This window comes from Natator depressus, chromosome 3, assembly GCF_965152275.1.
Source record: "Natator depressus isolate rNatDep1 chromosome 3, rNatDep2.hap1, whole genome shotgun sequence".
Classification (NCBI taxonomy): Eukaryota; Metazoa; Chordata; order Testudines; family Cheloniidae; genus Natator; species Natator depressus.
Window position 1 is genome coordinate 156,125,844 of NC_134236.1, and position 26,546 is coordinate 156,152,389.

Genomic DNA, 26,546 nt, shown 5'->3' on the forward strand with positions numbered 1-26,546 from the left:
TTTTGCTTAAACTGGTACCTAATTGATTTTAAAGCAATCCAGAATAAATCTGTTTTAAACAAAAATAAGTGTCCACACTGACACAGGTTGAATTAAATTTGTTTAAAATGACACCTTTAGTTAAATCAGTGCAACTTTCTCATGTAGACAAGCTTGCTCTTGGCACCACCCTCTCCTCCTGAGAATTCCTTCTCACAAAAGCTTCTGCCACAAAGCCTTTCAACAAGAATCTGCCACACAAACAGCGGCCACTTTTTAAATTAAAAATAAAAGGATCTACACTGCTGTGTGATCAACCAACCTTATCTGGTGCTTTGTGTCTGGACTGGACTGTTTGCCTGTGTAGACTATGTGATCTTAGTGGTAGGGATTATGTCTCCATTATATAGAGCTCTGAGCAGACAATCAGCATTCATCTAATAACCACCCCAGAAGTACCTGAGGGAGATGAAGCAACAACTCTGACAAGTTCTCTATGAACTTTGTGTCATAAACCTGCCTCCCCCAGGATCATCAGCCATCACAGAATTCTGGGACTTTCATCACCAAAACACAGCCCTTCAACACTTGAGGAAGAGGAGTAACTGCACTAGCTGGTAGCAGTACTGGGTTCTCATCATTTATGTGAACCAGATGCTAGGGTAGGATGCAATGCACTTAGTCAGTGTGTTCACATGATATTGCTGTCATAGACAATGTCTGGGTGCTTCAATATCATTTATAGTAATTCTGTGCTACTACCATCACACCCTTGCCAACCCACAGGGTCTAAGGCATGGAGAGGCTCCAGCCATGCTGAACAGGAGTAGGGATTGAGAAGGTCTTTTGCTGTGTACTGGTCTGAGAATGGATAGGGATGGTTTGTGGTGATGAACATTCACTACTTCTGCTGGAACAGGTTTTCCTGAACAAGAACAGAATCAGCAAAGAGTGTGGGCTAGAGGCCGCTCTGAGTTACCCAGGTGTAATCCAGAATAGCGTTGGTGAAGTCAATGGAGTTACTCCGGATTTATATTCATGTAACTGAGTAGCAGCACCTCTTACACTGAGCTTCCTGCTGTATGAGCTGGGTCAGTTCAGGGAGTTGAGGCTGTAGTTTTATTGTCTCTCTAGCTACAGAAACATAGTTCTTTGTTTTAATCTGACTGGTTAAAAAGGAAATATTACAGTCTGTGATCCATCATATAAGCCAAAGATCACATTAGCTTTAACTACTTTTGGCTGGGCTCATCTTGATCAATGCACTCTTAGGGACGTCACGGTGATGCTGATGCTGTGGGTTCACTTGCACAACTGTAAACATGCAGTCATCAAACTAATGGCCCTGACAGGCTCAACCTGAGGTTTCTTAAATGTATTACTGGGATGCAGGAAGCAAGAGATAAAAGCCAGGTAAAATGTAGAGATCAGGGACCTGCTTCTCTTATTGAACAATGGGACACAGACACTGGAAAGTTCAGCCAGAGCAGAGGCTCTGTAACACAAGAAGCTCAAAGTGGCTGGTGTTGGAGCACCTGGGAGATGTACTGACTTAGTGCATCTGTGTAAAAATGGTTCCTGTGAAGTTCCTTCAAGAAGTTATTTCTGTTCTCTCCTGGAGCCCTTTTAGAAGAAGGGGGTAGTACCACTGTGTACCCTCTCCTGGGTATGAATTCCAGCTCTGGGATAGTTGTTCCCACAGGTGCAAAGAGGTGAAGATTGCCACCTCTCTGCACTTAGGAGCTATTCAAGGTCCAGGTGCCAGAAGCCATTGTAAAAAGGGCCAGGAATAGCAATGTTGGTAAAAAGTAGGGACAGGCAAACTGGCTTGGATAACATAAGTGACCTGAACCTGCAGCCAAGACTCAAAACAAACCTTTTCTGAGGTTCAAAGCAGCATGGGTACCCTTCCCCCACCCTCCCCCAGGCTTTCTCCCATTATTTTGAGTTTCCAGGTACCTCTCTGAATTTCAAGATATCAGATGGATCAAGAAGTTGAAGAGTAAGAAGGTCCTATTCTCACAGTATCTCCAGCCCAGAAAGAAGCTGGAAGTAATGGAATTTTTATAGGGAAGCCTGTTGTCATGAGATTCCCAGCTCTATTTTCCAGACTCAAGAGGCTCAGATTAACTCTGGATGCAAATTTTGGACACTTATCTAAACTGAACCCAGGCGCCAAAGATTCTGAGGTTCATCCATTGCTAATAAAAAGAACAACAGGCCTTATTGTTGTATTTGTGGAATTGATTCTTCATGAAGCAGCTCTTTGAGGACAAGCTTGACTCTCCCCAAAAGGGAGATTGGTAAGAGAGTGGCGATACGGTGGCTGAAATGGCTCCATTCAGAATGGATTGAGTTTTTAACAGTAGGGTACTTGGGCTTTACAGATGAGATCTTGATGTGGCTCATTACAAAGGGAAGTGATAGAGGAATGTGAGAGGAAAGAACAAAGTGATTATAATACTTGAAATTCTTCTGTACCATAACATCGAATAGTTTCAGTCTTACCTAAAGCACTGGGTACCTGGGGACAAAATGCAGCACCATGTGCCAGCTATATTACCATGCAAGCACTGATATTCCTATGGACAGTCAACCCTGTTGATTCTTATATGGTTTCTATCATCATAGAATCTGAACGCCTCACAAACATTAGTAAGTTATTCTCACAACACCTCTGTGCTGTAGGATAGTATAATTATCCCCACTTATACATGGGAAACTGAGGCACAGAGAAATTAAAGGTAAAATTTTCAAAGTGCCTAAGTGGATTAAGAATCTAAGTTACCTTTTCAAAAGTTCATTTTAGGCTCCTAAGTGCCATTGATTTCCATAAGACTTCGTTTAATAAGTGATTAAGTCACTTTGGAAATGCAACTTAGGCTCCTACATTGCTTAGGAGCTGCTGAAAATGTTCCCCTTAGTGACTTGCCCAAGATCACACAGGAAGTCTGTGCCAGCCCCAGAAACTGAACTTAGATCTCGAGTCCTAGTCCAATTCCTTAACTCTCAGCCTTTGTTCTTGCATTCTGCTGCTGTACAGTGCTTGCTATAGAGAATAGCAACACATTCCTTCTGTTGATACTACTCTAGGGTATGAGCTGCCTGCTGGGAAGGAGGAGGTGTGAACAAATCCCAGGGCTTGTTAACAGGGTTTATGAATCGTGTACCACCTAGGGCCCTGTGTTCCCCAACCTGCATGGGGAAGGGTATCTGGCAGCAGAAAGGATGGCATTTCAAGTTGGCAGATAAATAACTTGTTAATAACTCTGATAGTCAGGGAAGTCAGCTGCCCATGCAATGGACTATAGAAACTCAAATGAATCCCTGAGAGCTTGTCTCTCCTGGGATCTCAATGACCCCTCTGCCAGTGCTCAGGAAGAACAGGGATCTGTCTGATTTGAATGCAGAGGGGACAAAAGATGGTGAGAGGGGAAAAGGCTGCTGAGACTGAGAATGGAGATAGAGGAGGAGAGAAACTGTGACTATAACTGGCTGGGCAAGGAGACTGGGAATGGGAACTGGGAGGAGTGGAGACTGGGACTGGAAGTCAGTGATGGAAATGGGGGGAATAGAAGCAAGTTGGTGGGGTGTGGTGGGGGGGACACTGAGATTGGACAAGGAGCTGTGGAGAAAGGGGAAGACTAGGACTGGCTGAGTAAGGAAACTGGCACTAGGAACCGGTCTGGGGGGAACAGGAGTGGGGGGAAGGGAGATAGATCTCACAAGCAGCTGGGGTGTGGAGGGAGAACTGGGCAAAGAGATTGGAACATGGAGCCGGGAAGGGGGTGGGGAGGACAAATGGTGTTTGAATGGAGAGATGGGAGGGACCAGGAGACTGGGACTGGGTTTGGGGATGGGAGAGACTAAGAGTAGGAGGGAGAGACGGGGCCTCAGTGAGCCTGGAGAAGGAGACTAGGACTTGCTGGGCAAGGAGTCTGGGAGAAGAAGCCTGAGGAGTGGAGACTGGGACTGGGTATGTAATGAAAATGGGACTGGGACCAAGGGACAGGGGCAGGGAAGAGACGGGACAGGGACAGGTTGGAGGGGACAAGGCAAGAGAAATTAGCAGGAGACTACACTCCCTTCCAGAATCTAAAATTGAGCCAGAGATTCCTGAGACTCACCATGCCTCTGCTATCAGCAAATATCAGAGAACCCCACTGGCAAAGTGCATCTCATCCCTCTCTGGTGCTGGTCCACAAAGAGGTTGACAACCTACTATCACTATCAGTACTTCGTTAGCTCAAATGACAGAGGTCAGTGTGGTGGATTTAAAGGTTCCAGACCTACTGATGGCCCACGCGCATGTCAATGTGATGCCACATAAAGGAATTAATTTTTTTCCAGTTTGTTTTTTTAAAAAAACTAGCAAATTACATCGAAAAAAAATTACCATAAAAGAATATTGTTCTGGTTGCAAAATCAAGAACTCAGAAGCTAGGAAATGCCAGAATTAAGGTTGCCTGTGCAATTTCAGTTACAGTGTCTCATTAGTAAGATACGTTTCCCATTCATTGTACATTTTTCTCCCCCACACAACAAAGCCTAGTAGATGAGAAGAATTTGGACCCAACATAGCTAACCAACCATGAGAACTGCTGCATCTTAAAACTAGCCTGAGATGATGTCTTTAAAAAAATCTCTCACTATTATTTTAATCTAGTGCCAAAAAGAGGGGAAGTGAAACGAGCTGATGCAGATACATTAGCTAGTGAGGTGTGTGACTAGACCAGGATGGATTGGACTAGCGATGTGGACTTCACTGTATATTTTGCTTTGAGTATGGCTTTTTTCCCCAAACGATCAAGAGTCCAGACAAATTTACAGTTTCAAAGTGACCATTATTCTAGTTTGAGAAGAACCTCCTCCCACCCATGTTCCTTTCTTTTGCAGCTCACAAACCAAATTAATTGTAATTAACAACCTAATGATGCTTGATTTCCTCTGATCTGTTCCATTTGCCAGGGGCTTATAAAAGGCTTTATTGTTTTCTTTGATAATAAACTATACTGGATTCCATTGTGTTTAGCTGAAATCTGCACGACTATGAAAGCTGAGTGCCCTGGAATGATTCTCAGCCAGAGAAATTCCCTACCTGCAGGACCAGAGATGGGAACAGTGCTGAGTTGGAGGCTCTCCAGAATCTTTTGTTCCAATCTGATCCTTTTCTGGCTGTCTCCTTTGGTGAATAGATTGCTCGAGTCCGGAGCTGCATCTCGAGATGTCTTCTCTCCATTGACTAGAACACAAAAAAGCCACAGTCTGGTTTATGACTGCACAAAAAAGCTACACTCTGGTTTATGACTGCACTCCATATCTCAGCAAATGGAGGTAAGATACAGCTGGTGGCCACTCTGCCTGGGTCAAGAGTCTGCCAGTCACAGGGCAAAACAATATTAAAGGGAGGGCAGAAGGGCATTTTATTGCTGCTGCGGGAGTTGAAACAAATGAAGGAGAAAAGGAAGTGGGAGGAAAGCATGCTGAACAAAAAAGCAAAGCAAATGAAGCTAATAAGCTGAAATAGAGAACTGAAAGGGACACAGTCTAACAGAATGGGTCTTACCAAGATTTAGGTGCTAAAATGGTAGATAGGTAACAATATTTATTTGCTATTTAAAGTCTGGCAATCTCATCGTCACATCAGTTCCTGTTCTAGATTGCAGGAAGATACTGGGATAATTTAACACACTTACATATTAAATAATTAGCCACATATGAGGCTAGAGATGGGCCAGCCATAAATGCTGAATCCAAATCTGAACTTACCCAGAGCATGGGGTGATTCTGTAACCTGGTGTTTTGGCTGGGCAAGCTATAGATATTGGGCCAGCCATGAAGTTTGGGTCTAGATCCAAACTTTCTTTGAAGTTTGGAGGACAGCTTAGATCCTGGGTTTTGATTCAGACCTATCTTTGTGTGAGTCAAATGAAACTGCCCTATTCCAAAAAGAACACTTCACTTGATGGTCTTACGAAATTAGGGTCAATTACAGAATACCTAGGTTTACCTCTTTTCCCAGGCAGCATCCAATTTCTATTCATTTAGTCAGTTTATTGTCACAGATAACAAACCAGCTAAGGAGGAATGTTTTGCAACCACAAATTGGCATTTGAGCCATATTGTGTAGACAGGTGATGCCACCATCTGGATTTGTAATGGACACTCCTCCACCGTATGTCTCATTATCAATTCAAATGCAAAGTCAATGCTCAAGAAAACTGATAAAACGTAGTGAAAGAGTCTCCTTCATCTGCACACAGGTACAATTTCAGGGATTTACCCTGATATTTCTGGAAAGATTTAGAAAACAACTGTACCCCTTCACCCGATCACAAATAAAGGCTAACAAGAGGCACACTTACTTGTTAGATAACAGTCCAGGCTAAGAGACACATTGTCAAAAGCAATAATGGCATCAGATTCTTCTTCCCATGAAGTGATGATCTGAAGCCAAAACCTGTACAGATGGGGGAAAAGAAAAGGGATCTAGTTAAGTTAAGGAGATGCGATTCCAGAGTTATCTAAAAATAAAAGGATAAGTTTTAGAAAAGAGAAAACTTCTCCTTTGACATAGGATCATGCAATCTTATAGTAATGGAAAAAGAATACTGAACCCTGCCTCGCAAAGGTCAATTGGGTACTATGCTGATGGCGACTGTAGAAATACCTAGATAGATACAAAGGGGAGTATGCTTATACTTTTGTTGCAGAAGGCAAAACTGAGGCACAAGGAGAATAAGTGTCTTGTCCAAGCTCAGACAGCAAGTTGGGGAAGAACCATGAACAGAACCCAGTTCTCTTGATTCGCAGTGTAAAATTTTCAAAAGCACCAGAGTGACTTCAGAGCATAGGTTCCCTTTTCAAAAGTGACTTAGGCACTTTGGGCTGGATCCACCATGATGACTTAGGCTCAGCATTGAACTGCCTAATGTTTAGGGGCCCTGCCGCCTACTGGGATTCACAGCCCTAAGTTAGGCTCCCTATTCAATACATGTGGAGAGTTAGGTGCCCAAGAAGGGGATTCACAAAAGCCAGCATGCCGTGTGGGGAGCTGCCCACGCTAGTAAATAGGTAATGCTGAGGAGAGGAGTGTGGTATAAATCCCAACCTTCAAAGGCAGTTAGATGTCTAACTTCAGGCCAGAGGGAGGCTCATCCCTCTATTTGGGATTCACAGCTGTGAACCCTTTCCTGGAGATAGGTGCCTAAGCCAGGTCAGGCCTTTCGTTCAAAGAAATCAAGGAGGATGTGATCCAAACCCCTCCTCTGCCAGATGTGGGGTAGGGATTTAAACCCAGGTCTCCCACCTCCGAGGGGTGTGCCCTAACTGCTGGGCTTAGGTACAGTGACTTCCATTCTCCCTCTGGCCCAGTCCATATTTGTTATATCTGACCCAAATTCACAAGCAGTTTTGGTTCCCTGAGAAATGTATTTTTCAGCAACTTAACTATTCACTGAAAAAAAAAATCATCATTTCTAAACCTGGGTGAGTGCTCTAACCACAGGGCTATCGGGTATAAAAGGAGAACCCCCAGCACCGCTCCCTCTGACCATGTTTTGTGAGAGGCCCCATCCAGTAGGGGACTTCTGAGAAAGCCTTCTGCTTTGGGCCCCATAGGTACGACAGGCAGGAGGAGGTCTACTTTGAGGAACATGCCGGGGCTTAAACATGAGTTAGCCACTGGGCGTCAAGACTTGGGCTGTCCTCTACACTGGAATATACATTTACCACTGATTCATCACAAAAGGAAATTCAGAATCTCTAACTCAGATCTTGCAAGACAAATGACAGAAGAAATTGCCACTTGCAGACTATGGGAACCGTAGAACTGTTTATTTTAGTGCAAAAGAGACTGAGCATACATTTGCATTAAATCACTTTCATGCTCCCAGCTGGCCTTCAGAGGGGAGATAGGAAGAAATATCATGGCAAATTCATTTTCAATTATTTTTCAAGCCAACTGATATAGCAAAAATATTAATTTACAATAAATATTTCCAGTTCTATAATATATAGCAAGTGTAATGATATAGGGTACTCATGGGCTTAAACGGACTCTTAGACTCTAAGCTGTGCAATTTCATCTGTTCCTGCTGCTTATCTGCCACCTGGAGTCATAAGCCTTTCCTTAGGACACAAGAATAATTTCTAACGGTAACCAACCATGACACTGGGACAGGATGTTGGTCTCAAAGGTTGTATCAAGGCCACAAAAAATGATACCTTCAGGTGAAGACCGAGTAGCAAGAGAATATGAAATCTGAAAAACAGGAAAGCTCTTGAGCCAAATTCTCTGCCACTTCCTGATTCTCTGCCTTATCCCCAGCCCAGGGTAGAACAGTCATAGGGCTGGTCTACCTTGTGCCACTTGTCTATGGTCTCCGAGGGTATATGTACACTGCAATTAAAAACCCATAGCTGGCCAGAGCCAATTGACTCTGGCTCATGGGGCTCAGCCCAAGGGGCTGTTTAACCACAGTGTAGATGTTCAGGCTTGGGCTGCAGCCAGAGCTCTAGGACCCTCCCACCTTGCAGGGCACTAGAGCCCAGGCTCCAGCCTGAGCCCAAACTTCGACACTGTAATTAAACAGCCCCTTAGCTCAAGCCCTGCGAGCATGAGTCATCTGACATGGGCCAGCTGCGGGTTTTTAATTGCAGTGTAGACATACCCAAAGAGACTATTTGCCAAGCTGGGTTTAGCTGGGGTGAAGCCCACTCCACCTACTTCCAGTCCCCACCACTGTCATCCTTCCTGTGCTAGGGACCTTGGGGACAGAGGCAAAGGATCTGGCACAGCCAGGAATCCACAAGCAGCAAAGTTGCTGGTGGTCTCTTTGCACCACCTGAGTGACATAAAGGGAGTGAAACAGAGTAGAAATATCGGCCCCCTTATCTCCAGGCAAATGCCCTGATCAGAGAAGAGTCTATTTATTCCTTTACTCTTTATTTCTGCAAATGCAAAAACTGTAATGCTGAAGTTTCTCCCCTCAGCATGAAGGGGGCGATATGAGCTATACAGAGAATGTATCAAAAATAGACTTATTTTTAAAATGTTCTGAAAAACCAGAAGCAGCAGCTGTTTAGAAGAGGCTGATTGACACTGGGAATGGCATATATTCTGAAGGAAAAACATTGCTAACAATCAGAGGAAACTCAATCAGATGTGAAAACACAAACATGTTTTCTGAACTGAACTACCTTTATCACCTAGGAAGCAACCGCTCGACCTAAATAACTCCTGAGAGAAATCACAGAAGCATATTCCTTTCCCTCCCCATCTTCTGTGCTGCAACAACCTGGTACTGCCAGAAGCTCTGGAGGTTTTTAGTCAATCGCCTGAAGCCCTAATTAATACGGGCACAGGGGTAAATCTAGGGAAAGCCTTGCCCAACATGTTTTGCTTTTGCAGTCCACAGTGATGCAAGCACACACACATACAGGCCTCTCTCTGCCCACCCATCCATATCTTTCTGTTTGTTCCAAAGCTGAAACCCCAACATGCTTTGAATAAAATAATCAAAGTATTCCAGGTACTGGTGTAAAAATGAACACAGTGACACTAGGCAACCCAAATGGCTCACATTCCCCTCACTCAATACTTGGCACAACACATATAGCATTTAGGGCACAGGACTGAGTGGCTGGAGACTTGGCTTATATTACAGGCTGCAGCATTGACTCACTATGTGTCCTTGGGAAAGTCACTTAGAGCTGATCTAAATGGCATGGTAAAATGTTCTAAAGGGGTGTGATTTGGAAAGCACTTTAATGTGTTGTGCTCTAAAAGGTATCTAGTCTGCATTAATGAGCCCACCAGCAGGGTCTACATGGGGACAACTAAAGCACAACGGGTTAGAGCATTTTGTAAATCACACCTCTCTAGAGCACTTTGCTGCATCACATAGACAAGTCCTTTATCATGTACAAATCATCCTCAGTTTTAGATAAGAACACTGCACATCTCTCAAAGGGGGAAGTCCTTAGCTGTCTGTTGCACAGCCACAGGAATCCGCGAGGACTACAATCAGGAGGAATGGAGCATACTCACCACCATTACTGTTGCCTTGGCTGCAGAATCTGCTGCATTCAAAGAAGCCTGCAAAGCTGATTGAGAAATGAGGCAGCTCTCTGTGATGAGTGAGTAACCTTGTTCTCTGGAACCTTCTGGTAGCTTGCTCACAAACTGAGATATTGCCACCTAGCTACAGAAGTCCTACCTTGACAATGGATGGTAATTGCAATATGAAAATGTACATTTGCTGAAGAATAAAAGTCTTTCTACCAAAACAGTCAAGCTTTTGGGCACCTTTGTCTCTGAGGTAGCCTTAGCCCAGCCCTGCTGGCTCTCTTCATTCACCACGGCCACTACCAAAGAGTCAGGGGTAGACGTAAATAGTTTTCCGTATTTTCAGTTTTTACCAATTTCCACTGATAAATTACCAATTTCTTTATTAAAAGGAGTTTGGTTTTTACTGATTTACACCTGTTTATCAATCCACTTGGTATTTTTGTGGGTACTTATTTTTGTTAAACACTAGTGCTTTACGCGACTGTTTTTTCCTGCAGTGCTAGGATTGAAGCAGTTCCACAGTGTAAAATGCAGAACACCCACACAGGAGAGGTCGGCAAATCAAACAACATGAATATCATGCTATGATTAGCTCACAAGGAGACGCTGCCCGCCTATTTCTCTTGAGTCCATTTAGTGTGGCACTGAATTGAAACAATCCTCCCCAGAGAAATATGTCTAACGCTCCATATCCACCTAGTTACCTCCTTTAGTGCCAGTCTCCTTACAGGTTTGGATGGACAGGCCTGGGTTCTTCTGCATCCCCACACAGCTAGTTCTGCCCTCTCTGTGGCTGGCTCCAGACTACCCCAAAATGGCTTCTCCCCACTGCAGGGTTCCCAGAGGAGGGTCTCGCACTCCCTAGTGGTCAGACTAGTGGTCGAGTTCAGGATCCTGACACAGGGAAGAAAGGAGAGCAGCAGAATACGGACCCTGGACTTCAGAAAAGCAGACTTTGACTCCCTCAGGGAACTGATGGGCAGGCTCCCCTGGGAGAATAACATGGTGGGGGAAAGGAGTCCAGGAGAGCTGGCTGTATTTTAAAGAATACTTATTGAGGTTACAGGGACAAACCATCCCGATGTGTAGAAAGAATAGTAAATATGGCAGGCGACCAGCTTGGCTTAACAGTGAAATCCTTGCTGATCTTGAACACAAAAAAGAAGCTTACAAGAAGTGGAAGATTGGACAAATGAACAGGGAAGAGTATAAAAATATTGCTCGGGGATGCAGGAGTGAAATCAGGAAGACCAAATCACACCTGGTGTTGCAGTTAGCAAGAGATGTTAAGAGTAACAAGAATGGTTTCTTCAGGTATGTTAGCAACAGGAAGAAAGTCAAGGAAAGTGTGGGCCCCTTACTGAATGAGGGAGGCAATCTAGTGACAGAGGATGTGGAAAAAGCTAATGTACTCAATGCTTTTTTGGCCTGTCTTCACGAACATGGTCAGCTCCCAGACTACTGCACTGGGCAGCACAGCATGGGGAGGAGGTGACCAGCCCTTTGTGGAGAAAGAAGTCATTCGGGACTATATAGAAAAGCTGGACGAGCACAAGTCCATGGGGCCGGATGCGCTGCATCCAAGAGTGCTAAAGGAGTTGGCGGATGTGATTGCAGAGCCATTGGCCATTATCTTTGAAAACTCATGGCGATTGGGGGAAGTCCCAGATGACTGGAAAAAGGCTAATGTAGTGCCCAACTTTAAAAAAGGGAAGAAGGAGGATCCTGGGAACTACAGCCAGTCAGCCTCACCTCAGTTCCTGGAAAAATCATGGAGCAGGTCCTCAAGGAATCAATTCTGAAGCACTTAGAGGAGAGGAAAGTGATCAGGAAGAGTCAGCATGGATTCACCAAGGGCAAGTTATGCCTGACTAATCTAATTGCCTTCTATGTCGAGATAACTGGCTCTGTGGATGAGGGGAAAGCAGTGGACGTGTTGTTCCTTGATTTTAGCAAAGCTTTTGACACGGTCTCCCACAGTATTCTTGCCAGCAAGTTAAAGAAGTATGGGCTGGATGAATGGACTATAAGGTGGATAGAAAGTTGGCTCAGTGGGTAGTGATCAATGGCTCCATGTCTAGTTGGCAGCCGGTATCAAGTGGAGTGCCCCAAGGGTCGGTCCTCAGGCCGGTTTTGTTCAATATCTTCATAAATGATCTGGAGGATGGTGTGGATTGCACCCTCAGCAAGTTTGCAGATGACACTAAACTGGGAGGAGAGGTAGATACGCTGGAGGGTAGGGATAGGATACAGAGGGCCCTAGACAAATTAGAGGATTGGGCCAAAAGAAATCTGATGAGGTTCAACAAGGACAAGTGCAGAGTCCTGCACTTAGGACGGAAGAATCCCATGCACCGCTACAGACTAGGGACCGAATGGCTCGGCAGCAGTTCTGCAGAAAAGGACCTAGGAGTTACGGTGGACGAGAAGCTGGATATGAGTCAGCAGTGTAACCTTGTTGCCAAGAAGGCCAATGGCATTTTGGGATGTATAAGTAGGGGCATTGCCAGCAGATCGAGCGACGTGATCGTTCCCCTCTATTCGACACTGGTGAGGCCTCATCTGGAGTACTGTGTCCAGTTTTGGGCCCCACACTACAAGAAGGATGTGGAAAAATTGGAAAGAGTCCAGCGGAGGGCAACAAAAATGATTAGGGCACTGGAACACATGACTTATGAGGAGAGGCTGAGGGAACTGGGATTGTTTAGTCTGCGGAAGAGAAGAATGAGGGGGGATTTGACAGCTGCTTTCAACTACCTGAAAGGGGGTTCCAAAGAGGATAGCTCTAGACTGTTCTCAGTGGTAGCTGATGACAGAACAAGGAGTAATGGTCTCAAGTTGCAGTGGGGGAGGTTTAGGTTAGATATTAGGAAAAACTTTTTCACTAGGAGGGTGGCGAAACACTGGAATGCGTTACCTAGGGAGCTGGTGGAATCTCCTTCCTTAGATATTTTTAAGGTCAGGCTTGATAAAGCCCTGGCTGGGATGATTTAGTTGGGGATTGGTCCTGCTTTGAGCAGGGGGTTGGACTAGCTGACCTCCTGAGGTCCCTTCCAACCCTGAGATTCTATGATTCTATGATTAGCTCTTCTTCTCAGGCTTTCCCTTGTCAATCATTTGACTCTACCCCCTCCCCCAAGCAGGCATACCTGCAATCCTTCCCCAATCAACAGGGGCCCCTGTTGTTCTATATGGTGCCTCTCCTCTCTCCCTCTTGGTTGCTTAGCAGACTCGGGATCTGCCCTTGGCTTCCCCTACCTACCTGGGACAGTGTGCCTTTCCCTGAACTGCCACCACACAGAGTCCCAGGAAACTAGCTAAGCTCCTTGGGGGTTACAGATAGAAAAGGTAAACATGGGGCAAAACTGCAAATCTGTGCCTGAATATGAACAGGAAAATCAGTGCTTAGAAATTTTCAAGAAAAGTAAAGCCGAGAGTGAAGAGGATGCCTTGCGCTGCAAGTACGGTAGCATTGAGGTCAGTGCTCGCGTTGACAGACTAAAGGAGCATGTTGAACGCAAGCAACACAGGAAGCTTAAAGAAGCGAGTGAGCTTCGGGATAAACAGTCAATATCAGGAGGTTTCACCAGGGCTTTAAGGAAAGAGAGGACACAGCACAACTGTGTCAATGAATTTGCACGTACTCTTTGTTTCACTGGACAACCACTGTTAATAGCTGAGGGGCCTACTGGTGACTTTGTGCGACAATACTGTCCAGCAACAAAAACCCGTGCTAATGCAGACAACCTCACTCGTAAGTATCTGAAAGAAAATGATGCTTTAATATCTAAACTGATGGAACAATTTGATGGAAATATGGTGTCTACTCAGATTTTTGATGACTCTCTTGATGCTTTGGACTGCCGATTCTTGGCCTTTTTTTTTCTTTCGCTTTTTGATTTCAAAGAGAATAAACCTGCATTGTTTTGTGCTGATGTGACATTCATCTCCTCTGCTGATACCTGTTTCATCAATGTAATAACTGATATGTTTGAGATGTACCAGCTAACTTGGGAAAATGTGGCCACAACTAACACAGATTCTGCTTCCTACATGGCTAAATTTGCAAGGGAGATTAAACTCAATCAGAAATTGGAGCTGCCACATATTACCTGTCCAGCTCATCTGATTAATGTTGAGCAGTCAGCAGCTACTGCTACGAAAGAAATGAAAGATGTGAAATCTTGACTAACTGGATTCAGAGCCATTTTCAAGCACTCAGACAAGTTGAAGGCTTTGTTTTACACAGTGTGAGACAAGCACAGAGCCGACTGCCAATTACCTACCCCTGTTGTGCCATAACGCTGCATGAGCTTGTACTTCGCTACCTGTCATGTAAATAACACGTGGACTGTGCTAATGCATCTCATAAATCATCCTGAGTTTATTGGTTCTAAAGCAGAAATTCTGAAGAGACTGGCAAATAACCAAAATGACTGCCAGCTTCTGTGCACCAAGCTAATGTTCATTGTTGAAAATTTGGAATAACTGTGTGTTGCACAGAAAACATAGTTTTCTCTGACCACTGCCAACACGTTTCCAATACAGATATTTACCGGATCCTGACAATCAGAATCTCAGCTGAATTGAGCACAAAAGCTGCAGGAGAAATATATGGCGAAAAAACCCAGCTGTTTCTGGCAATCCTTCTGACCCCAGAACACAAGAAAACCAAAAAAGCGTTCAAAACCTTCAACCCAATGCTCAACAAGCAATGGGAGATGACTGTGACCCACAATCTGAACCCTGAAGCGTTTGGTGCCAAAGATTATTTTTGGAATGTCATCCAGGTGTTGCACCCCTTTCTCAAAGTGAATTTTGCAATAGACTATGACTGTTATGCCAGAGGGTTTCAACCATTTGCCACTAAAGATGAAATTTCAAATCTGAAAGGCACATTTACTACTTACATGAACATGCCTAACACTGACAATATGAAACTGGATGTGCTGGCTTTTTGGAACAGCCACCAAGACACACTTCCCAACTTCAGCAAAGTGGCATGGTGAGCTTTGAGTGAACCCCCTGGATCTATAGATGCAGAGCGCATAATTTCCAACTTGGACTACCTCCAAGACAGCAAGAGGCTCAACATGAGTGAGGATACTGTGAGGAAATTCATGTGGATTTCTGGAAAAATGACTACCTCTGAGAGACAAAAAAAATACTTTTGTACATAAAAAAAAGTTTCAATTATATTATATATTATAAAAGTTTTTTTGGTTCTCTTTTCCCCCTAATTTTTCCCAATATTTTTATTTTTAACCCGATTTCATCCTGGTTTTAATTTGGAAAATAAACACTGAAAAATTCCTGGATTATTATTATTATTATTTTACAAATAAAAATTGAAAACACAGAACTCTAGATGTAATAAAACTATTCAAATCCCTGAGATGGAACTTGGTATTTATGTTTCATTTGTTTGGCCACATGGGGAATGGAGGATGGGGTTTGCCAGAGTGTTTTGGCTGGCTGCATAATAGCCTCATTGATAGGTAAGGACTATCTTTCCTTCTGAAGTGGGATGGAAAATGTTGATCAGTTTGTGGGTATTCGCCTCCACTAGAATACCCAGATAAGCTGCCATTCTCCTGAGGAGCCCCTGATATACCTTGAAGTCATCTAGTACCAGAGCCTCATCAGGCAACGAGGAGGATATCTGAAGGGAAGACAAAAGAAAGAGCTCCTGAGGCTGTTCCTGTGCTACCGTGGCAGGCTGCAGCTCCAAAGTAGGTTGAAGTAAGTCCTGAGCTTGAGAGTCCAAAGGCTGTTCTGTACAGACTTTCACTCCTCAGTACTGTCTGTATGGGTGATGTATGACACCTGCAGCATCCAGATCTACAATAGGGCCACTGAGGGGGCTGGTGCGGTCTCAGGCCCCAGGCATATCTGGCCCTAGCATCACAACCCCTGGCTGAAATCTTCTGAAACCTATACCAGGGATTATGAGAATGGGATCAGGAGGAAGTTCTGGACTCTCAGCATTGAGATACCTGAGAGCCTACCTTGGGGTCCAATGGACACTCTGAGTATTCCAAGACCCATGGTGGCACAGTACTAAGAGGGGTCCTTGGTGACCGAGATCTGGATCTGGCTTCCTGGCTGCTGGTAACATACGCTGTGTGGGAGCTGGTACCGGACCACAAGAGGTGAAAGGAGCTGGTACCAAGCCTGAAGCTGGTGGCCCAACAACAAAGCATTCAGGTGCCAATGGTCTTGGCAGCTGTGCTGGTGCTGGAAGAGGGACTTCACTCTGAAGGAATGGGGATGGTGGTACTGACAGGCATAACAAATCCCTGGCCATGGCATAAGCCTCTGGCGTAGTCATACAAACACAGGGTGCTGACCCACAGTGATCAGGAATGATTACTCCATTGCAGCCAAAGAGGTCTTGACAGTCCCAAGAAGGGCACTGCAGTTGACGGTTCAGATCTCTCTGTATGCACTGGTACCAGGAAGTGGCAAGACAAAAGGCACACTGTGGGTATTGGCATGACATTCTGCAGAGGAGTCTGATCTCTGGACTTCAAAAAAGCCGATGCCGATGTCTCCTTATGTTTCCGAAGCTGGGACGGCTCTGAAGTCTTGGGCCTTGAAGAAGACTGTCCCGGTGAAGGGGCTTTACTGCAACTCCCGCCTGCAGGCAAAGCTGGGCGAACACTTTGAGAAGGAGTCATTTAAGAACTTCCCTTGAATGACCAAGTGGGGTCCGATGCCCATCTAAGAGTGGTCTCCATCAGGATGTAATAGACACATTCCTCCCTCAGCTTCTTTCTCTTGGTCTCAAAACCAAAACAAATAGAGTGCCCTATCTCTAACATGACCCTCACCCAAGCACTTGAGACAGTGCAAACAAGGGTCACTGACGGAGTTGAAAAGCTTTTGTTCAAAGGGAACACAATTGCTCTGACCTTGGATGGTAAGAAGGAACTAAAGGTGTGGGTGGGAAGGCTCTGATCTTTATACACTCACTTCAGAGCATGAGGAGTTTGACAATAGTTCGGGCTGCCCCTTCAGGTATCGCTAGGAAAAATATCTCTGGCACCAGTGCCTGGGACATGCACACACCTACAGTGTAACGGGCATATGCAATCACTCGAAGAAGAACTGAACTCTTTTCACTCAGTCCTACAGGAAATATCTGGGCTACCTACCCAATATGTATTTCTATCAGGAAAATGTGTGTGTTAATATGGTCTGCAGTTTGTGTGGAGTTTTCACAAACATTTAAAAACATTTTGGCATGAACTGAATGCAGGTGAAAGATGTTATATTGACAGTTGTGAGGTGTCCTGCTTGTCTACAGAATAGACACCGCTTAGGAAACGGCAGTACAATCCTCCTCCACAGCACCCCAACATGCCTTGGTACTAAACTAGAGGACTATCTGGAATTCAGTCGCTGTGGCCCTTCACCTTTCTTCTCAGCCTGCCAAATGAATGCCAGTTAGAGAGGTGACTTTTCATTTCACAGAGGAGACAGAAAGGCTCTTCATGCCAGTTTTCAAGCCAACTTTTGCAGACTCAAGAATATTCAGATAGGCCCTTAGGGCCACATTTCAAAGGTATTTAGATCCCTAAAGAGGGAAACTGAAAATCCCACTGAGAGCCTCTCTCCTTCTTTAGGCACCTTTGAATTCTGACCCTTACTGTTTCTGGAGTTTTGGGTGATTGGCAGGGCTGAATCCAAGTTCTTCATCCTTTGAAGTCTGCTCTTCACTGCCTGTTATAGTCATGTCTCATCAGTTTCTCCTGGCAGTACAGAATTGTTCTGATTATGGAGAGAGAACGATCATCTAAGCTGGCCACATCAGAAGTCCGGTAAATGCAATAAGTTAATATCTGTCTTTTGTTACACTTCACTGGAGTTAATGCTAACCATCATTGCTAGAACTTGGGCTTCACAGATTTAACAGATGGCAGAAATTGTCCCATTGTGTTCACCAGACTTCCTGTATGTTCCTGTAAATAGGTTGATAGTCTTGTCTCTATTTGTCTCTGATAGAAACACTGAACTTCTTTTATTCACCTGTTCTAGGCCCAGAACTCTTATTTTCTTAACTACATAAGGAGATATGAACAAGACCGGAATTTGTCTCAATTCAAAGGGGGTCTGTGACAGATAGCTGGGAAACAGTAATCGATATAGTACTCTGGTCACTGCAACGACAAGGAGTTGCTTGGAAGTAGCCCTGATTAGGAAGAGCTGTGCCTAACTGCTGGATGGGGAGGGGCTGAGGAGAGCCCACAAGGCTAATTAGCCCATTACCCAGGAGATAAAAAAGACACAGGAAGGGAAGTGCTTGTGGGGAAGACAGAGACTGGCAGGCTTTTGAAAGACAGAGCAGGACAGATGTCTCAGGGGGGAAGATACTTGGCCAAGGAGGGGGGGAAATGAAGGTGAGCTAAGGATTGTAGGATACTGTCAATACAGAGCTGCTTGAGTTTGTACAAATTGCTGGGCAAACACAGTGAAAAAAAACATGCAGTGTTTGACCAGAAGGTGATCTCCAAGCAGTTTGTAGCTTGAAAAGAGACAAGAATGGGACCCCACACTTTCACATTTAGGAGCTTGTCCAGGATCTATAGCTGGCCTGAGGGTTTTGAAGCCTTGACCAGGAGAAGACTGCAGTGGCTGGGAAACTGCAAGAAGTGCTGCAGAAGACTCTGTAAAGCTTCCAACAATCCCACTACATAGAGAGCCAGGCCTTGTTTGCAGGCAGAATAGCAAAAAAATCTGCAGGACATTATGAGAGATCAAGCCCAAAGGGCAACAGCAACTTCTAGAGAAGGTGGTGAGTCCTGTGGAAGGGGTGCTAGACCAAGCAAGAGATGATTCCCAGATCCAGATGCAAGGAGTGTGAGTGTATAGGGTCCCAAATGGAAAAACCATGCAAATGTCAAACACCTTCAGATCCACCATGATTACTGTGGGATTATGTTAATCTCATTTATTTCTTTTCTAAAACAAATGGAGCTTCAGTGAAAACTTTGTCCCCTGAGACCAGCATGTCTGCAACAAATAGTTCATCTCTTTTTCTCTCTGATTTAATGTCACTATTCATTTAGAAATATGATGTCTCTCAAATTCCATTGAAACACGTTCATTAGTCAACCAACATTTCAATCATTAGCTTCAGTGGTTTTAGCTTAATGGGCTAATTAAGAGAAATGTAATCAAAACTGAAGACGGAGATGTCATATTAGTGAGAAAAAAATATGGATGACTTTTCTCTCCCCTTTCTGCACAGGAACATTGTCACTAATGTAATACACTCTGAGCCCGATCCAATGTCCATTGAACTCAATGGGAAGACCCAATAACTTTAATAGGCATTGGGATTAAGTCCTAAAGGCAGTGACTGTTGGCATGCTCAAAGGTTGTGGATTAACATGGACTTGTAAAAAGAAAAGGAGAACTTGTGGCACCTTAGAGACTAACAAATGTATTTGAGCATAAGCTTTTGTGAGCTACAGCTCACTTCATCAGATGCATTCAGTGGAAAATACAGTGGGGAGATTTATATACACAGAGAACATGAAACAATGGGTGTTACCATACACACTGTAAGGAGAGTGATCAGGTAAGGTGAGCTATTACCAGCAGGAGAGCGGGGGGGTGGGGGGGGAAAGCCTTTTGTAGTGATAATCAAAGTGGGCCATTTCCAGCAGTTGACAAGAATGTCTGAGGAACAGCGGGGGTGGGGGGGAGGGGATGGGGGAATAAACATGGGGAAATAGTTTTACTTTGTGTAATGACCCATCCACTCCCAGTCTTTATTCAAGCCTAAGTTAATTGTATCCAGTTTGCAAATTAATTCCAATTCACCAGTCTCTCGTTGGAGTCTGTTTTTGAAGTTTTTTTGTTGAAGAATTGCCACTTTTAGGTCTGTAATCGAGTGACCAAAGAGATTGAAGTGTTCTCTGACTGGTTTTTGAATGTTATAATTCTTGAAGTCTGATTTGTGTCCATTTATTCTTTTATGTAGAGACTGTAAGTGAATTAATGTTCACATTGTGCCTTACAAACAGAGATGCTTTGAACAGAGATTGCAGATGATATTTGAAAAAAAAAAAACCTAACAACAAAAAAATCAATGCTGACAATTGTGCCATGAGTTTGCTGCTTATTAAACCTGCCTTGGCAGCATCTGCACATGAATTGCAAATGCTAGTCAGACGGTGTTATGTTTGCATGCTGAGTTCCATTACAGGAACAACATGATGGTCGATAGTGGCTTTAATGGCTTGAGTCCTGGAAAATCTTAGCTTGAGAACAAGAGGAACTTCTTCATTTCATTAAAGTGCTGATGTCCTTCTTGTCACTGCTTTTGTCCTGTTCAACCCTAAGGCTATGTTTAAAATGGTTCCTCTGATGCATGGCAGGTGGTGGAGTGTTGGATAAAGATAAATTAATCTTAGCTGATTTATGGGAATATCTGATGATATTGCATGGGATTTGCTTTCTTTCTGAAGCAGACGGGAAATGTTTCACTAGGTGGACAGGAAGACTAATTCAAATCTCCCTTTTGGGCACGGGCAGCCACCCTGAGCCTGAGAAGGAGCCAGAATTTACCAGTGTATATTGCCAAAGAGTCACACTAATATGTCAGCAGCCCCCCATCAGCTTTCCCCACTCCAACCTGCAGCGCCTCCTGCCTGCCGGCAGCCCCACCAATCAGTGCCTCCCACTCTCTCCCCACGCCTCCTGCCTGCCATGAGCAGCTGTTACACGGTGCGCAGGAGGCTCTGGTGGAGAGGGGGGAAAAGTGAGGGCAAAGCAAGCTAGGGGGAAGGGGTGGAGTGGGGGCAGGGCCCGGGGCAGAGCAGGGGGTTGAGCACTGAGCATTCCCTGGCACACTGGAAAGTTAGCATCTATAGCTCCAGCCCCGGAGTCAGTGCCTATGCAAGGAGCCGCATATTAACCTATGAAGAGCTGCATTCGGCTCTGGAGCCACAGGTTGGCCACCCGTGCTTTTGAGCAACATCAGTTGAGCTGACTGTAGGGTAACGCTTTATTTAAACTTAAACCACACTCACAGGAGACGATGGTGAAAGCTCAAATACTTGAGGGTAAGAGATGAGAAAGGCGATCCAAGACCAAGCTGAATTCATTTTCTTTGGTTGGTTTCTTTGGCCTGAGTCAGAAAGTATTGATTCAGAGAATATTTCCCCAAATAGTAGGAGAGTTTGGATCTGGGAGTTTGGCTGAGCCTATTATAGAAACAGGCACCCATCTACGATCTGGATCCCAATTCCTCCCAAACTCAGGATCTTTAAATCAGGGGTTTCAATTCAGACCCATCAGTATTTGATCTTAATCTTACCTTCTTACTTCCTCCAACCCTGACTGAGTAGTTTAAGGATTCTGTTGAAATCATTTAGACCTTATTTATACAGGGAAGTTTATCAGCACAGCTATGCACGTATAATTATACTGGTATAGCCACACTGGTAAATTTCCCTGTACAGAATAGCCCTAATTCTCTTTTGCTTCCATCATCTAAATTGAGATCATATTCCATAGGTTTGTTATTTTTTGTGTATAGTAGTTCTGCTCCTCTTTGGGGAGAAGCAGAGAACATTTTATCTGGAGTGGAGAGCTCAGAAAGCCTGCATTTATATTAAGTCCCCACAGCTCCCTCCTTTTAATAACAACTCGGAATCCCAACAGTGCTTTTAATGTCAGCTCACAGATACAGTACAGGTAACCAACAGCCAGTCTCCTGCAGCTCTCTTCATGCTATAGCCTGGAATGGTTCATAATCTTTACAACCAAAAATCCATTCCAGTCAAGGATGTCCGAGAAAAGGAACACATGAAAGTCACTACACGTACAAACATACATTCAGAGATAGAGACATAGAGAGTCAGAAGGTACAGATAATGTTTCTTACTTAAGAATGGTATTTCTCTGAAGGCCAAGGTCTCTCTCTAAGTAGAATAATTATTATTTGTCCTGCACAGGACTGAAGTACCAATGGAATAGCAAACTTTCTTACCACTGACCCCAGTTGCCTTAATAGCTTCCATAGCACAAATGTCACACTGGTAGCACTTACCACAGAGAGAAATACTGGGAAAATGAGAAAAGAGATACCCCCTGGTTGGAATGAAGTTGTTTGGAGAAATAGAGGCATCTCAGTAAAGCAAAGCTAAAAAGAACTTTCATTCAGAAAGTTACCTATGAGCCAACAATAAAAGGGCAGCTGGGATTCAAAGTTGTTATTAAAGGAGAAGGTGCTGTAGGGAATAAACATACATGCACCATTTCTATCACAGGCATTGTTAATACACCTATCACCAACTGTGTTTCAAAAGTAGGGCATTAGGATGAGTGAAGAACATTACAAAACAGCAGTGGGTGGGCATTAGAGACTGTCCTTCCTGCCACAGAATATACTGTTCTATATTGAGGAAAAAAGAAAGATGTTTCACACCCTGTGCAATAACTGCAGTTCTTGGAGATGTGTCCCCTATGGGTGCTCCACTTTGGTTACTTCAGGGGCATGTGCACCACCATGTGCCTCTGATCGGAGAGCTTCATTAGCAGCGTCCGTTTGGCCTGCACATGCGCTGTTGATATCCTCATGCCCCTCGCCGAGGTTATATCAGGCTGTGTGGGCAAACTGCCCTCAGTTGTTTCTGCCCTCAGTTGTCTCAGAAGGAAACTTCGAAGCAGAGTGGAAGGAGGGTGGGTCGTGGAGCACCCATACGGACACACGTCTCAAAGAACAGCAGTTACTGCACAGGGTGAGTAACCTCTCTTTCTTTTTTGAGTAACATCCGTGTGGGTGCTCCCATAAGGAAGAGAGCGCTTTGGAGTTGAGTCCATTACAGAAGAAAGAACTGCATTGCCAACTGCTGCCTCAGATCAAGAGGCATTAACTAAGGCATAGTGTCTGGAGAAGGTATGTACCGAAGACCACATAAGCAGCCCTGCAGATCTCAGAAACTGGGACATTTTTAAGGAGAGCCATGTATGTATATTGTGACCTCATCGAATGAACTGACATGCCAGCAGGATATGCTGAACACCTACCTGCATGAATGGTTCTTTTACTGTAGAGCTCTCTTCCTCATCATCTAAATTTGAGGCTGAGGAGAGGCTGAATGTGTTAGGCATCTAAGAGGCTGTATGGAACAACGGATGTTGGCTTGTCTACACTTGAAATGCTGCAGCACTGCAATTGAACAGCTGTAGCGCATCGGCGTACACACAACCTATGCTGCCAGGAGGGGCTCTCCCATCAGTTTAGATCAGTGGTTGGCAACCTGTGGCCCATCACGGTAATCGGCTTGCGGGCCATGAGACATTTTGCTGACGTTGATGGTCTGCAGGCACGGCCCCCCCCGCCACTCTCAGTGGTCGTGGTTCGCTGTTCCTGGCCAATGGGAGCTGTGGGAAGCAGTGGGCCGCTTCCCGCATCTCCCATTGGCTGCAGGGGGCTGTGCCTGTGGACAGTCAACGTCAGCAAAATGTCTCTCAGCCCGCAAGCAGACTACCCTGATGGGCCGCTTGCGGCCCATGGGCCACAGGTTGCTCACCACTGGTTTAGGTAATCCACCTCCCTGAGAGGAGTCTTCTGTCTACCTCATGCTGTTTACACTGTTAAGTCAGCTTAACTATGTTGCTGAGGGGTGTGTGTGGATTTTTGACACCTGAGTGATGTAGCTTGACTAACCTAACTTTTTAGTGTAGACAAGGCCTGTGATTGGCATGAGAAGCTGAACGACCCAGTCAGACAGAGTGACATGAGCTTGCCACAAAAAAGAAATTATGAGCTTTCCTTGTGTTGTTTGGGCCTCCCCCCCCCCCCGATCATTTTCTAAACCCTCTTGAAGAGGTTGAATTAAATTGAGGGAATACCTACTAGACTCAGGAAAATCTGGACAGCAAGAATCAGTGTGAAACATAAAAGAATAGCTGGGTGAGCTAACAGGAGCTTTGAGATAATCCCAGTATTGCCAACCCTAAACATTCAAAATCATTAATCAGACCCCCCCCCCCAAATCATGGGATTGACTTAAAAATCATGAGATTAAACCCCCTACATTTTGGGGTTTTTTATTTGCCATCTGGCTTCCGAGACTCCAAGATGCACTCTAGTTATATTTTACAGCTTCTCTCAGTAACTCTGAGGGCTAGAAGCTTAAAAAAAGAAAAGAAAGAAAGAAAGTAGAGATTCTCATTTGATCACTTGTCTCCAGAAGTGGAAGCTGTAAATAAAACACCAAATATTGTGAAACTGGTGATAAAATCACAAGAGTTGGCAACACTGTCATTGGTGCTCCAAAATGCCACAATATCCCTGCTCAGCTGCTGGAAACAGGGGTGCTGGAATGTGGGGGGTGCAGGGCAGGGGGTGATGGCCCCATTACTGGCAGTAAGGGCAAGCAACAGGGGGAGGGGGCAGAAAGGAGCGAGCAGAGGATGGAGTCTTGGGGGAAAGAGGCAGCATGGGGGCAGGGCCTTGGGGAGAAGGGGCAGCACAGGGGGTGGGGCCATGGTTTGGACACCAGTAGTTCCCCTACTTTTAGGGACCTTCTGTTGCCCCCGGCTGGAAAGACATCCCTTCTAAAGCTGTTGCTCGCAGATTGATTTCTGACAGACAGCCCAATCCAACACCCAATGTTAAACTTACCAACCTTGCTAATGGCTTTTATCTCTTTGTAATAAACTGAACCGTAAGCCTGGATCCTGACACTAAATATTAGATGGTTAAATCTAGATAACAATTCTGTGGCTTGAACCCATGTCTAATTCTGACAAATTACCTTTAACTCCAGTGAAAAAAAGCACGTTTTATTTGCCTTAAGGGTAATAAGAATGGTGATATGTCTCAGCCCCTGATAGTTTCATGCTACATTAGGCCTTTAATGGAAAACAGTTATTCCGCCTTCCCCCATTCCCAATCACTTCCTAGCCTTCGATGTGGGGTTAAGGGATAGGCTGTGGCACTGATCTTCTCTAGGAAGGGAAGACAAAGCACCAGTTAGATGATATGCTTCAGTGTAGTTTAATTAAATCCATCTGGGCTGGTGGCACTGGAGTGGTAAATAACCCAGTTTAATGAAAGGTAATAGATTGATTTGGGATGTAGGGTGCTTCTATCTGTAACAAGGAGAGTGCTACTATTATTACTGATAGCTCTGCAGCTTTGCTGCTGGGGAATCAGAAATGAACCCCTCCTTTCCAGAGTCACAGCCACTTAAAACTGACCCCAAATGTAGGTTTTGTAACCCTAAATAATAAGCGATGGTCACATAAACACCACCCTATACCGGAAACCTACTGACTGCTATACTTACCTACATGCCTCCAGCTTTCATCCAGACCACACCACATGATCCATCGTCTACAGCCAAGCTCTACGATACACCCGCATTTGCTCCAACCCCTCAGACAGAGACAAACACCTACAAGATCTCTATCAAGTGTTTTTACAACTACAATACCCACCTGCTGAAGTGAAGAAACAGATTGACAGAGCCAGAAGAGTACCCAGAAGTCACCTACTACAGGACAGGCCCAACAAAGAAAATAACAGAACGCCACTAACCATCACCTTCAGCCCCCAACTAAAACCTCTCCAGCGCATCATCAAGGATCTTCAACCTATCCTGAAGGACGACCCATCACTCTTACGGATCTTGGGAGACAGGCCAGTCCTTGATACAGACAGCCCCCCAACCTGAAGCAAATACTCACCAGCAACCACACACCACACAACGGAACCACTAACCCAGGAACCTATCCTTGCATCAAAGCCCGTTGCCAACTGTGTCCACATATCTATTCAGGGGACACCATCACATCAGCCACGCCATCAGGGGCTCCTTCACCTGCACATCTACCAATGTGATATATGTCATCATGTGCCAGCAATGCCCCTCTGCCATGTACATAATAAATGGACACAAATCAGACGTGAAGAATTATAACATTCAAAAACCAGTTGGAGAACACTTCAATCTCTCTGGTCACTCAATTACAGACCTAAAAGTGGTAATTCTTCAACAAAAAAACTTCAGAAACAGACTCCGACAAGAGACTGCTGAATTGGAATTAATTTGCAAACTGGATACCATTACATTAGGCTTGAATAAAGACTGGGAGTGGATGGGTCATTACACAAAGTAAAACTATTTCCCCATGTTTATTTCCGCCCCCTACTATTGCTCAGAGGTTCTTGTCAACTGCTGGAAATGGCCCACCTTGACTATCACTACAAAAGGGTTTTTCCCCCCCGCTCTCCTGCTGGTAATAGCTCACCTTACCTGATCACGCTCCTTACAGTGTGTATGGTAACACCCATTGTTTCATGTTCTCTGTGTACATAAAATCTCCCCACTGTGTTTTCCACTGCATGCATCCGATGAAGTGAGCTGTAGCTCACGAAAGCTTAGGCTCAAATAAATTTGTTAGTCTCTAAGGTGCCACAAGTCCTCCTTTTCTTTTTGCGGATACAGATTAACACGGCTGCTACTCT

At 44.7% G+C, this 26,546-nt stretch overlaps 1 protein-coding gene across 1 annotated transcript in view; it reads right to left on the bottom strand.

Annotated features, from left to right (window-relative positions):
• ALK (ALK receptor tyrosine kinase) overlaps nucleotides 1-26,546 on the bottom strand; it is a 527,922-nt gene that overhangs the window by 74,640 nt on the left and 426,736 nt on the right. Inside the window, exons 10-11 of the mRNA XM_074949139.1 lie at nucleotides 6,345-6,439; nucleotides 5,078-5,221 (exon numbers count right to left, since the gene is read on the bottom strand). Coding sequence (XP_074805240.1) covers nucleotides 5,078-5,221; nucleotides 6,345-6,439 — 239 coding nt within the window. The remainder of the gene's footprint in view (nucleotides 1-5,077; nucleotides 5,222-6,344; nucleotides 6,440-26,546) is intronic.